Source organism: Lycorma delicatula, chromosome 5 (genome assembly GCF_047948215.1).
Source record: "Lycorma delicatula isolate Av1 chromosome 5, ASM4794821v1, whole genome shotgun sequence".
NCBI classification, from domain to species: Eukaryota; Metazoa; Arthropoda; class Insecta; order Hemiptera; family Fulgoridae; genus Lycorma; species Lycorma delicatula.
The window spans coordinates 17090728-17103525 of NC_134459.1; the positions used below are offsets into that span (position 1 = coordinate 17090728).

At 30.2% G+C, this 12798-nt stretch overlaps 2 protein-coding genes across 3 annotated transcripts in view; one reads left to right on the top strand and one right to left on the bottom strand.

Moving 5' to 3' along the window:
• The window catches only part of LOC142324762 (RAB6A-GEF complex partner protein 2), a 164368-nt gene that overhangs the window by 39138 nt on the left and 112432 nt on the right, over window positions 1-12798 (bottom strand). The window lies entirely within an intron of this gene.
• The window catches only part of Coq6 (ubiquinone biosynthesis protein COQ6, mitochondrial), a 32345-nt gene that overhangs the window by 4006 nt on the left and 15541 nt on the right, over window positions 1-12798 (top strand). Inside the window, exons 4-6 of one of the 2 annotated variants that reach the window (XM_075365718.1) lie at window positions 5152-5259; window positions 9186-9248; window positions 12123-12230. In XM_075365718.1, coding sequence (XP_075221833.1) covers window positions 5152-5259; window positions 9186-9248; window positions 12123-12230 — 279 coding nt within the window. The remainder of the gene's footprint in view (window positions 1-5151; window positions 5260-9185; window positions 9249-12122; window positions 12231-12798) is intronic. The other variant, XM_075365719.1, reaches the window with a different exon arrangement.

Consider the following 12798-nt stretch of genomic DNA (forward strand, 5'->3'; position numbering starts at 1 on the left):
TGTCTGTGGATGAACACCCAAAAAATGACTCTGTCAACAATGAATATACCGTGTATTTCAAAATGAATATTGGGGTTTTAGAGTTATGTAATATTTATTGAGCGTTACTTACATTGATAAATTATACATGAAATGAAGGAGCAATTCAAACAGTTTTCCCTGTAAGTGTTCAGGGTCACCACCATTCATCCCATGGCACAATTCCAGCCGATAAGAGAGTTCATCCCTTGTTGTGGTAATACTCAGCAAGTCTGGAGTAACTGATGCAACAACTGCCTCAGTCCTGTGTCTCAAGTCGGATAGGTCAGCTGATAATGGTGGCACATACACTTGATCCTTTATAAACACCCAAAAAAAAAATTGCACAGGGTCAGATTGAGTGAATATGGAAGCCACGACAAACAAGCTCTGTCATATGGTCCCCGGCGACCAATCCAGTGGTTGAGGAGAATTTCATTCAATCAATTATGTACAGTGTTATGCCAGTGAGGGGGAGCACCATCATGTTGCCAAATAAAATTCTGTGATTCATATTGCAGTTGAGGAAAGATTTCCTAGGGCTACGTACAAAAAACTCTCTTACGTGTTCAACATTGTAAATTAATTTTATTAATCATTGCCTGTCGGTATTAATATATAAATTATTTATATAATAGTTTCCACTTACCAACAATCTTAAGTAGTAATATTCGAGCGCTTTCGGATTATTAATCCATCCTCAGGAACAATGATGTGTTATACATAATAATTATTTACCTCAATTATCATTAATTATACTAAATTGAATTTTATAAAAATATAAATATAAAAATTGATCGTCAAATATGAAATAAAGACAACATTATCCGTCACATCAGTATGAATGTCTCAATTGTTATGTTTATTAGTATGAAGCACTATACCTACCTAAGAATCAGAATTATTGTTTAATATATTTATTTGAATATTACATAATTTTCAAACTATCCAAAGATGTCGTTCCCGAGCCCTCTCCAGTGGCCGGGACTCTGTCTTTTCGATTTAATTTTTTTTTAATCATAATCCATATACTAGCTTCCATATAACTTATATTATTGTGTCTTCTGTTTAATGCATCTATTTACTCTTCTATTTTAACTCTTGCATTTCACACTCTTTAGCCCTTCTACTTAATTCTTATATACAAAAATATCTATTCTGTTTTACTCTTCTACACAATTCTATATTCTTCTATTTATTTATGGTTGTCTTTTCTGTTTGTTGGCCTATGAGCTTACATTATCAATTTCTCATTCCTCTCTTTTCTACTCCCACCTAACCAGAGAGGGGCAGTCCAGAACTGACTACATCATTCCTGGGCCCCCCCAGTCACCGGGTCTCCAACCAATCTTCTTATATTAATTCCTGGAACTAGTTATCACTATCGAGCTGCTTCATTTCCAAAATTTCTGTTATCGTATTTTCGATCCGTTTCCATTCCCTTTTCCTTTTAACATAACATTTACAACTGTATCCGAAGTAATGTTCATCCACTGCTTTCTCTCTTTGATGTCTTACCATCTTTCACAAGTGAAGAAAGTATGTTCTGGTGAATCGATGTATCTGCATTATATACAATTGTTAAATTCTCTTCTTTTAAACCTTTGCAGATATACTCTGAATCCCCCATGGCCAGAGAGGAACTGGGAGGTGTAATACCTTTCTCTCTGTGTTCGTCAAATGAAATGTTCCAGAGAAGGGGACTTAATACAGTGTCCTGGGGGGCCCCCCCACATTAGGAACCTACATTCTTCGTCTTCAGCCTCAACCATCAATTCTCTTGCGCACAAATAATCACAAATAACCGCCCACAAGTAGGTGCTGATATTTCTTTCCTCCAATTTGTTTGCCACCACAGCCCATGGAAGACTGTGAAATGCATTGCAGACATCCAGGAGAACCATCAATGGAATCCGTCTTGTCCTTCAGGTGTCTGCTCTGCACTAATCCGCCCACGACACCACTCTTCTTAAGGGATCAACGGTCGACCTTCCCTTTTGAAATCTATATTGTGACCGAGATAGGCCTCTGGCTTGTTTCAGTCCCCTCCTATATGCGATTCGCCAACACTTTCTCAAACAGTTTGCCAACCACTGGCAGAAGATAAATCGGTTGATGTGATGCTGCTGTGTTATTCGCATTTGGTGTAGTAATTAACACCAATCTAATGTACTTTCAAGATGTGGGAAAGATTTTCCTCCCCAGAGACTCATTCAGCACTTCTAAGACTGTCCACGGTAATTTCTTGGTCAATCTTTCAATATGCACCCGGTACCCCATCTGGGCCTAGGCTCTTTTTTGGGTTGATGTGGGTAATTGCCCATTGCAGTTTGTCTATGGAGAATCTTCTCTTGTCAAAATCTGTCAAAACCACTCTCTTAAAATCTAAGTTTGAAACTTTAAATTAAGTGTACTATTTCCCTGAACCAAACATCATGTTTAACTACTTTTTCATTGATGTTTTTATTATATTTATTTTCTTGAGTATGTGATTTAAATTTATTGTTAGTTATTTCAAACATTAGTCAAGATAATAATGATAATGAGATTTGAAAACATCATTAATGTAAAAAAATTTGATAAAATAAAATATTGTTTCAGAAATAAAAAAGAACATAATTTAAACAAAAAATTAATGATAATTTAATTATAGTAAATGCAAATGAAGAAAATGTTCATTGATTATAAGTGAAGACTAACACTCGGGTAAAGTCAGTTAATTTCTAAACAATAAAAATTAAAAACTGACTGAACTAATAGATTTAACACAGTAAATATTAAAACTTTAAATAATTGAAAAGAATTAATAAAAAATAAAAAAATCCATCACCTCTCATATTCTCTGACTTATAAAAATTCATAAGATACTTATAATCGACCTTTGGTAAATGTCCTTTGATTGTCCTTCCTATAAAATTATTAAATTTTTACCTTAGTTAAAACTCAAAAAAATTGTATTTTATATTAAAAATAACATTGAATTATCCACAGCATTAAAACAAATAGAAATAAATCAGAACATATTTTAATCTGCTTTAATATTTAAAAATGTGCACAAAAATCCCAGTGTCAAGACACTTTTAACCTAATGCAAAAAATACTCAATAATATAGTACAAATAAATTGATCAATGATGAAGTAATTACATTGAAACAGTGCAAATTAAGATTTAGTTGCATTTCATAATAACTACTATTTACAAGAAGAATGCATAAAAATGTGCTCACTTCTAAGTAGCATAATGTCAAGTATTTTTATAATGTACGGAAAAGTAATAGTTACCAATATTGTAAGCAAACTAAAATTATGGATTAGTTGTGTGATGACATTTTGATAATATACAATAAACAGATTAATTTAGAATATGGAATATTATTTTATATATATAATAATATAATTTTATATGAATAGAATATAATTTTATATATTTTTTTAGAATTATATGTATAATTCTTAAAAAATTAAATAGTTTTTATAAAATTATTGAACATATGTTAGAAATATAAGTAAATAAAACATTAATTTTTTAGATACAGCATAAACAAATAGAAAGAGATTAAGACAGGGTATATATAAGAAACTGTACTACTGGTAACAAAAAATTTGTAATAAATCAGTATACCCATACCACCAAAATTAGCAACATATTGGTGCAGCAGAAACAGTGACCTATTTTAAACATTATATTTAAAAATAGAATTAGAATTACACATATTAGTATGCACTGTTTGAAAGAACACTTCATACCATTCTGTACATGTGTCCCTTTTTGTAAATTATGTCGTTCAGATGACCACCATTGTTAGGAATGCAATCTTTCGAACGAGCACACACACTCACCATAACCTTATGCAAAGTGTCTCTTGATATATGGCTTCAATTTCAATGCAAATATTGCTATTCAGTTACTGAATATTTGCTATCCTGTTAGCATGAACTTTGGATTTCAGGAACTCCCACAGAAAGAATTCGCATGCCAATAAATTGGGCAGACAGGGTCCCTAGTTGACAAACAGGAAACAAGGTGCTCTAAAAACATTCTTCGTAAGGTTGTCATGGATGTTCTTGCTGTGAGAGTGCTTGCACAATCCTGTTGGAACCACAACACCTTCATATTGATATTTTTATGGATCATTTGCAGTGTCACAAACTGTCGTAACATATCATAACGATTTACTGTGACTTTGATAGTGTCATCTGCATCATTCTCAAAAAAATAGGAACCAATAATAGCCTGAGAAGACACTTCACACCACACAGTAACGTTTGCACTATGAAATTATCATTCATAAAGCTAATAAGAATTGCAAAATTATAACAACTTCTCTATGACATGAAAAATTAAGAAAAATAAATATATACTTTCAGGAAAATTTATATGTATATAAATGTAATAAACCGAAATCTAATTTTGTTGATCATATTAGATGGTAATATAATGGCGTTTTCAAGTATTGATAACATGGAATTATTAGAAATAAGTAACAATAAATCAATCCCTTATTCTCAAAATAATACATAATAATAACAGCAATGAAATTTATGAACAAATAAAGTTTGGGTATGGTGATTAGATTTGGGAAATAATCATTTTAATTAAAATGATCAAATTATATCATAACCGCTAAATCTAATTTTTAAAGCAGCAGAATAACTCATTTTATATCAGTGAATGAGATGTTAAACGTACCTCTCTATATTTGAATTTTTAATTAATAATTTTTTAATCTTAATACTCTTTGTGAAAGCAATTAATATGAATAAAAGAAAAAATAATAAGCAGTAAGTACATGATAATTAATTGTAAGTGATTTAGTGAGGTTTGTTACTGTAATAATGGGCCTATTTATGGGTATATATATTTTAATATACATACCCAGATTCACTTACATAGAAAAAATTAGTTTTGCTTAATGTGTGAAATGAATTATTTAATTTAAACTAGTTCATTTATATAATTTAGGAATTGTCTGTTGATGAAATGAATTGATGAATTTTAAAATAAACAGATTTACAAGACTGCATTCTTTTGTAAATAATGTAAAATTTGTTTTTGTAATTAAATTTTCAAGAATTTATAAAAGTATCAGAAATTAATAGAATTAATAAAACTTTTTTTTGTCTTTTTTTTAGTTAGGTACAGATGGTGCAAATTCTAAAGTTAGAGAAACAATGGGAGTTGAGTATGTTAAGTGGTCTTATGGTCAACATGCAATAGTTGCAAATTTGGAACTGCAAGAGGTAATTTTTATAGTAAAAATTATTTTCTTTTTATAATGGAACATAAAAATTAAGATCCTATAATACTTAATTTCTGAAAATTATAAATAAAATTACAAATATAATAAATTACAACTAATATAGAATAATAATAAAAGTTTTTATTATTTACCCCCATATAATGCAGAAGCACTTTGGAGGTACCATCATCATCAGTTGTTTAAATATTAAATACACATAAAAATATATTCTAAAATGAATGAAATTGATTTCCATACAATTAAGAATTGTTTGTAGTTGAGTAATTTTTTCTAGTCAAATACTTTCTTTCAATATTTGTTTCCAGTCAGATAATTACGAATAGATTATTTTTCATTTATTTTTTGTTTACATCATCTGTTTAAAAATTATTTCACTTTGTTTTTCTTGGGAAGCAGCTAAAGTTAAGATGCAGGGATTAGCATATTGCTTCATCGGTAAAGTTAATTTTGCTACACATGTTTGGTTTTTTCTAACTTGACAAATGCTTTTGTCACTACTATTTTGTGTATGAAGCAGCATGAGCTGCTGAATTGCTTGATGCTTGTTTACCCAAACTGAGATGATGAATACAATTCAGCAATGGTATTATTCACAAATAAAAGTGTTACAACTGTTTAAAAAGATGACCGAAACTAATGGTAAGAGAAGATCAAAGTCAGAATGAAGTGATTTTTTTTTTTTTGCTTGTGGAATTTTACATCGCAAAAAAGAAAGAAACATTATTAAGAAATTAAATATTATTGTTATCTTCATGGTGCTGTTTGCTATAAAGACCAGACCAGCAGAAATCTTGTAACGGGAAACTCTTGTCATAATAATTTTCCCATCAATTCCATGAAACTCTTGTCATAATAATTTTCCCATCAATTCCATGTTCTGTACCTAGTACAGAACATTTTAAGTAGACATGCCTAGAATATGCCATGGAAATATTATAAATTGCTGTACATTTTCATGCATTTGGTCACTTAATTGAAAATGTTTGTAGTGAAAATATGATTAATAAAAATAGAGCATAAGGTGAATCCTGCTAACAGTCAAAATAGTTAGTTGCATTAGTGATATCTTGATCCAAAGACGAACATCCTGTTTCTTCTTGACTTCCAAGACCTTGCAGTAGATGTTGAATCATATATAATGTGACAATATATAATATATATAAATCGCTCATTTTATGACAATATACATATATATATTTTTTTTCTAGTATATAATATGACAATATATTCTATAAATGAAACAATGGAGAATCCATCATATCATGATGAACACTCACAGTGTAATTGCATGACTGTAAGAGCAAAGAGACATTGCATGACTCCTAAGAAGTACTGTCTGGTCAGTGTTGTGCCCTCAGGGAGAAATTCATGATGAATCGCTCCAGAAGCATTGAAAAAACATTCACAGATATGTGATTTCTGCAACCTGAGTTTCTTCTGCCTCGGTGACAATGTTCCATGCTATTCCATACTCTGATGTTTTGGGTCAGAATCTCTGGGTCGAACTGAAAACACCTTTGTAAACTTTGCAAACTTCTGATGCTGTTTTTTCTAATTTACAGTAAATTTTATCACAACTCTTTGATCCGTGATGCTACATTTGACCGTCGCTTCTTGCACAATGTTATGTTCACAGCTGCTGTGCATGCACTGGCTGAGTCATCAACTCAATCGAAGCATCTATGTGTTCAGCACAATCTAGCAGGTGAAATGGTTACCACATTTGGCACGTTTCTTTAAAGTGTTGTTGGGAAAAATCAGTCTCGTTACTTATTTGGCACATTGTGTATACTGATAGAATAAAAGATTTATTTATTAACGTTAAAGTCTTTCATTAAACACATTTATTTAGTTATACACATTTGCTATTTTTTTTTTTTTTTTTTTTGTCTTCAGGCATTTGACTGGTTTGATGCAGCTATCCAAGATTCCCTATCTAGTGCTAGTCGTTTCATTTCAGTATACCCTCTACATCCTACATCCCTAACAATTTGTTTTACATATTCCAAACATGGCCTGCCTACACAATTTTTTCCTTCTACCTGTCCTTCCAATATTAAAGCGACTATTCCAGGATGCCTTAGTATGTGGCCTATAAGTCTGTCTCTTCTTTTAACTGTATTTTTCCAAATGCTTCTTTCTTCATCTATTTGCCGCAATACCTCTTCATTTGTCACTTTATCCACCCATCTGATTTTTAACATTCTCCTATAGCACCACATTTCAAAAGCTTCTAATCTTTTCTTCTCAGATACTCAGATTGTCCAAGTTTCACTTCCATATAAAGCGACACTCCAAACATATACTTTCAAAAATCTTTTCCTGACATTTAAATTAATTTTTGATGTAAACAAATTATATTTCTTACTGAAGGCTCGTTTCGCTTATGCTATTCGGCATTTTATATCGCTCCTGCTTCGTCCATCTTTAGTAATTCTACTTCCCAAATAACAAAATTCTTCTACCTCCATAATCTTTTCTCCTCCTATTTTCACATTCAGTGGTCCATCTTTGTTATTTCTACTACATTTCATTACTTTTGTTTTGTTCTTGTTTATTTTCATGCGATAGTTCTTGCGTAGGACTTCATCTATGCCGTTCATTGTTTCTTCTAAATCCTTTTTACTCTCGGCTAGAATTACTATATCATCAGCAAATCATAGCATCTTTATCTTTTCACCTTGTACTGTTACTCCGAATCTAAATTGTTCTTTAACATCATTAACTGCTAGTTCCATGTAAAGATTAAAAAGTAACGGAGATAGGGAACATCCTTGTCGGACTCCCTTTCTTATTACGGCTTCTTTCTTATGTTCTTCAATCATTACTGTTGCTGTTTGGTTCCTGTACATGTTAGCAATTGTTCTTCTATCTCTGTATTTGAACCCTAATTTTTTTAAAATGCTGAACATTTTATTCCAGTCTACGTTTGCTATTATTGATAACATTTTTGGAAACCTTCCTGAAGTGCATTCTTAAAAGCCTTGATAAATTAGAAGCTTAACTTTTTAGATCAACTAGATTCATAATCAGTTTCACACGAAAAAGTAGTTAAAAATGAACTGGTGGCAAGTGAAGAAAGTAACAAAGGATATCAGTGTGCATTTCTTTGTTTGTAGTTCCAAATGAATGTGCAGTGTACAATACCCAATGAATAAAAAAATCTTCTAACATAACTTTTCCTTTGCTCTTATCTATATGAACCTGGGCGTAGCTTTTTACTCTAACAACTAATGTGTTATCTGAAAATTATACAAAACCATTCTTTTCTCCTGTGATTACTTAATTGAAAATCTTTATTTTGATCAGCTCTTTATTCATACGGTTCCCGCTGATGTCATTCATTTTTATTTTTAATCCCTAAAAAAAATATTCAGTGTAATGATTAAAACAATTCATCATCATGGAGAATATTTATCCAAAATCCCACAGAAATTACAACTTTTGACATTATTTTCTCACAGAATTTTTTCCTTTATTTCAAACATGTTCAATAAATTAAACACGTATAATTTGTCATGAATAATTTGTCTAGGTAGATGGATGTTCATTATAAACATCATTATCGTCAATGTGTTAACACAATCCTCATAGAGAAAACCTCCCATAAACCTTTGGTTTTTTTTAATTTGTTTCTTTGTATGCTTTTTGAAATAATATTAGTATCTTGTGGCAAATTTTTTTTTGAGCGTCAGAGAATATTTGATGTTTGTAAGCATTTTTTAGAATAATTTTAAACCATATTGATATTATCCTAAATACACATTTATTTTGAAACTTTACAAATTTGTTAAATAATAATTTTTATTGTTTTAAGCAGGAAGCATCGATTTCAGGAACTTTTCAGAAACTACATCATGTAACAGTGTATAAACATACATATTTATTATAGATTTTTTTTTCTAGGTTTCCACTAATGATACAGCATGGCAGCGTTTCCTTACTACAGGTCCTGTTGCACTGTTACCTGTATGTCATTAATAAATAATGGATGATAATGAAAATATATAATACATAAATATAATTAATAAAAGCAATTTTGATTATTTTATTGCCTCAGTTGTTATAATATGTTATGGAAGGAAAGTATTGCTGTTTGTAAAAATTGCTACCCATATTTTTGTATTTATTGACATTTCTGTATGTGTGTGTGTGTGTGTGTGTGTGTGTGTGTGTATGTGTGGATTTATTTTTATTGCTTAAAAATTATGGATGTGATTTGGTGTAAGAAAATGTTGTATGAGGGATGTTCAATAAATGAGACAAGTTAATGTAGAAAAAACAGTTCCTTTAATAACAATGGAACTTTTTGAGAGTCAAGTTGGCAACTTTGGACAGATATTTAGTCAGCTGTTTGATCATAATTGATGTAAACATAACCTCTTTTACTGGCTTCAGAATGTCAGCTCTGCTTGAAATGTGTAAGTCAGAAGAACAACGTTCAGTGATAAGATTTTTGCTATCAGAAGGTGTGAAATCGGCAAAAATTTACTCAAGGATGTTGAAACAGTATGCTGAAAAGTGTTTACTGCAGTAATGTGTATACGTGGTTGGAACAGTTTCATTTGGGCAGAACAAGTGTGACTGATCTCCATCGCTCTGGAAGACCAGTTGAAGTTTTGACTAATGTGCTGCAAAATCGCATAAGTGATCTTATTCATGAAGACAGGCGAGTCAAAATTTCCCAGATTGCTAGTTTTTGTAATATTAGTGTTGGAACCATGTACTCAATTATTCATGACGTGCTGAATAATCACAAAATGTGTTCAAGATGATTTCAAAGACAGTTGACTCAAGCCCATTAGGACACCTGGATTTGCATTTGTTCTGAGCTCAAAGAACAATTTGAAGCAGAAGGTGACTTTCTAGATCAATTACCTTTGATGAAACGTGAATACATCATTTCAACCTCGAAACCAAACAGTAAAGTCTTCAGTAAAAACATCGGAATTCGACCACCAAAAAAAATTCAAAACTCTTACGTTTAGCCGGTAAAAGTGATGTTGACAGTATTCTGGTACTTGCAAGTCCCAATTTTTAGTGACTATTTAGAACAACGTACCATGAAAATTGAGTACTATTTTAACATGCTCCCGCAGAAAGTGAGAACTGTGATAAGGTGAAAATGTCGGGGTGCTCTCTCAAAAGGTGTGATTTTTTGCATGAAAACACACGCCCCCACGTCACTGAGAATGGGAGAAATGCTTGAGAAGTTGGGTTGGGAGGTGTTGGCACATCCTCCTTATAGCCCAGACATTGTCCCATCCAATTTTCATTTGTTCGGCTCACTGAAAGACTTATTATGCAGCAGGAAGTTCAACGACAATGAAACTGTCAAACAAGAAATACATGAATGCCAAACAGCAAGGTAAAAACTTCTATGTTGTGGGAATTAGAAAGCTCACTGAGCAGTGGGACAAATGTGTAAATTTTGCAGAAGACTATGTTGAAAAGTAGTAAGTTTCACTGTCGTGTAAATCATTTTCTCTCTACATCAATTTGTTTCATTAATTATTGAACTTCCCTCGTATTAATATATTTGGTATTACAGATCATTCTTAAATGGTGACAAATTGTCATGTTTCTTGTAAGTGAAAGTATCAAAAAGTAAAAATTTAATACAGTTTTATATGTTTTATATTATTACCACTTTTTTTTAAGATTCGTATTTATTTGTATTAATGAGTAATAATATCTTATCTACTAATTAATAGAATACGCATAATCTGGCAGAAAATGGCTTATTTGAATAAATATTGTGCCATTTCATTCAATGTTAAAAACTAAAAATTTTAATTATTAAAAAATAATCTTACTATAGTAATAGTTTCTAAATTAACTATCATGTACCAAAATAATAATAATAATATTAGTTGAAGAATTAACATGGCTTATATGAAAATATAAAATTTCCATATTTATTTATTTCATAGAGAATATCAGTTTTAAATATAAATATCTACTTTAAAAAACAGAAACATGACTTGATAGATAATTAGTTAATGTTATCAACAACTTATTAGTACTTAATTTGGCACCGATTTGAAATTAAAAAAAAAATATTGAAAAGTGTAAATATTTAATGTTACTGCATTTTTCTAAAAATTTGGTTTACTTTGTTTTTGTTTAAAATACGACAGCTTACAAAACATATATGTTAGTCATTTGAATTAAAAAAAAAAACCATTCATAAGTAATTTGAATTTTGTTAAAAATAAGAAAAGAAATTAGAGATACATGTAAATAATGTAATCTGGACTAAGACTATTTTACATGCAGAAGAAATGTCTTTCTAATTTTCTTATATCTTACTGTAAAGATACTTTGAATATTAGAAAGACTTTAGTCATTAAGCTCTAACTGTCCACTGTTAAGCAGATGATAACAAAAAAGTAAGAGATACATTTAAATTATCAATGTACTGCAAATAATCTTCAATTAAAAAGAATCTCCTGCACAACTTATAAAATTTGTGGGAAAAAACAGTAGGATGACCAGAAGAACTTTACAGAATAAAAATATAATAGAAATTGTAATTGTTAAATTATTTGCATTTGCTTAATGCTTACATTATAGTATTTATTGTATAAAATTAATCTCATAGTATAAATATTTCCTTTTAGATTTTATTATTTGTCTTAAAATAAAATAAATTTATATTAATATTAAATATTAATCATATTAGTCACACTTTCTAATTATCTGTGGTCAGGTGAAATACATAATTGATTTCCACATTTACTGTAATTATTTATGTAACTTTTTAATAAGTGTAAGTACCTTTCTTAAGTATTTGTCATGATCTGTTTATTATTACAATTTTTTTTTCTGATTTTCTTGCAGCTAAACAATGAGTTTAGTTCATTGGTTTGGAGTACAACGATAGATAATTCTAAAGAGTTGTTAAAAATGTCCGATGAGGAATTTGTACATGCATTGAATACTGCTCTTGTAAGTTCACATTTAACTTTGATTAATGCTATTATCTGTTATAACTGATACATTGAATGTAAAAATATAATTCAAAGTTTTGAAGTATATTTTTCTTTTGATATAATTGTGGTATTATTTTGTAGTAATATTTCAAGAGAACAGTTCTATTATTAATTCATTGTGTGTTTTTTGTCATTTCAAGGTTTTTGTTTCTACTTTTCCTTTAGTTCTCTGCTGCATCTGACATTGTTGTATATATATTTGCTTATTCAACTCTTCTGCTGTTTTGTTTCTTTATCCTTTTATATACTTATTAAAATAGCATCTATCCCCTTTTCATTAATTTTCATATTGCAGTCTTCTGTACTTTAAAAGTTAAAGAAAAAGTTTTTGAGATCTAGAGAAATATTTTTTTATTAACTGGGACTAATTGTTATTACAAGGCAAAACGGTTATTAAAGAGACAAATCACAGCTGTGGAAAAAATATTTAATATTGGGGTTGGCAAGAAAGTAATTTCAATTTTCATAATTATATAACTTTACGTTGTTTTGAAGGACCTCTGTCTTTGTTATGATTTTTTTCT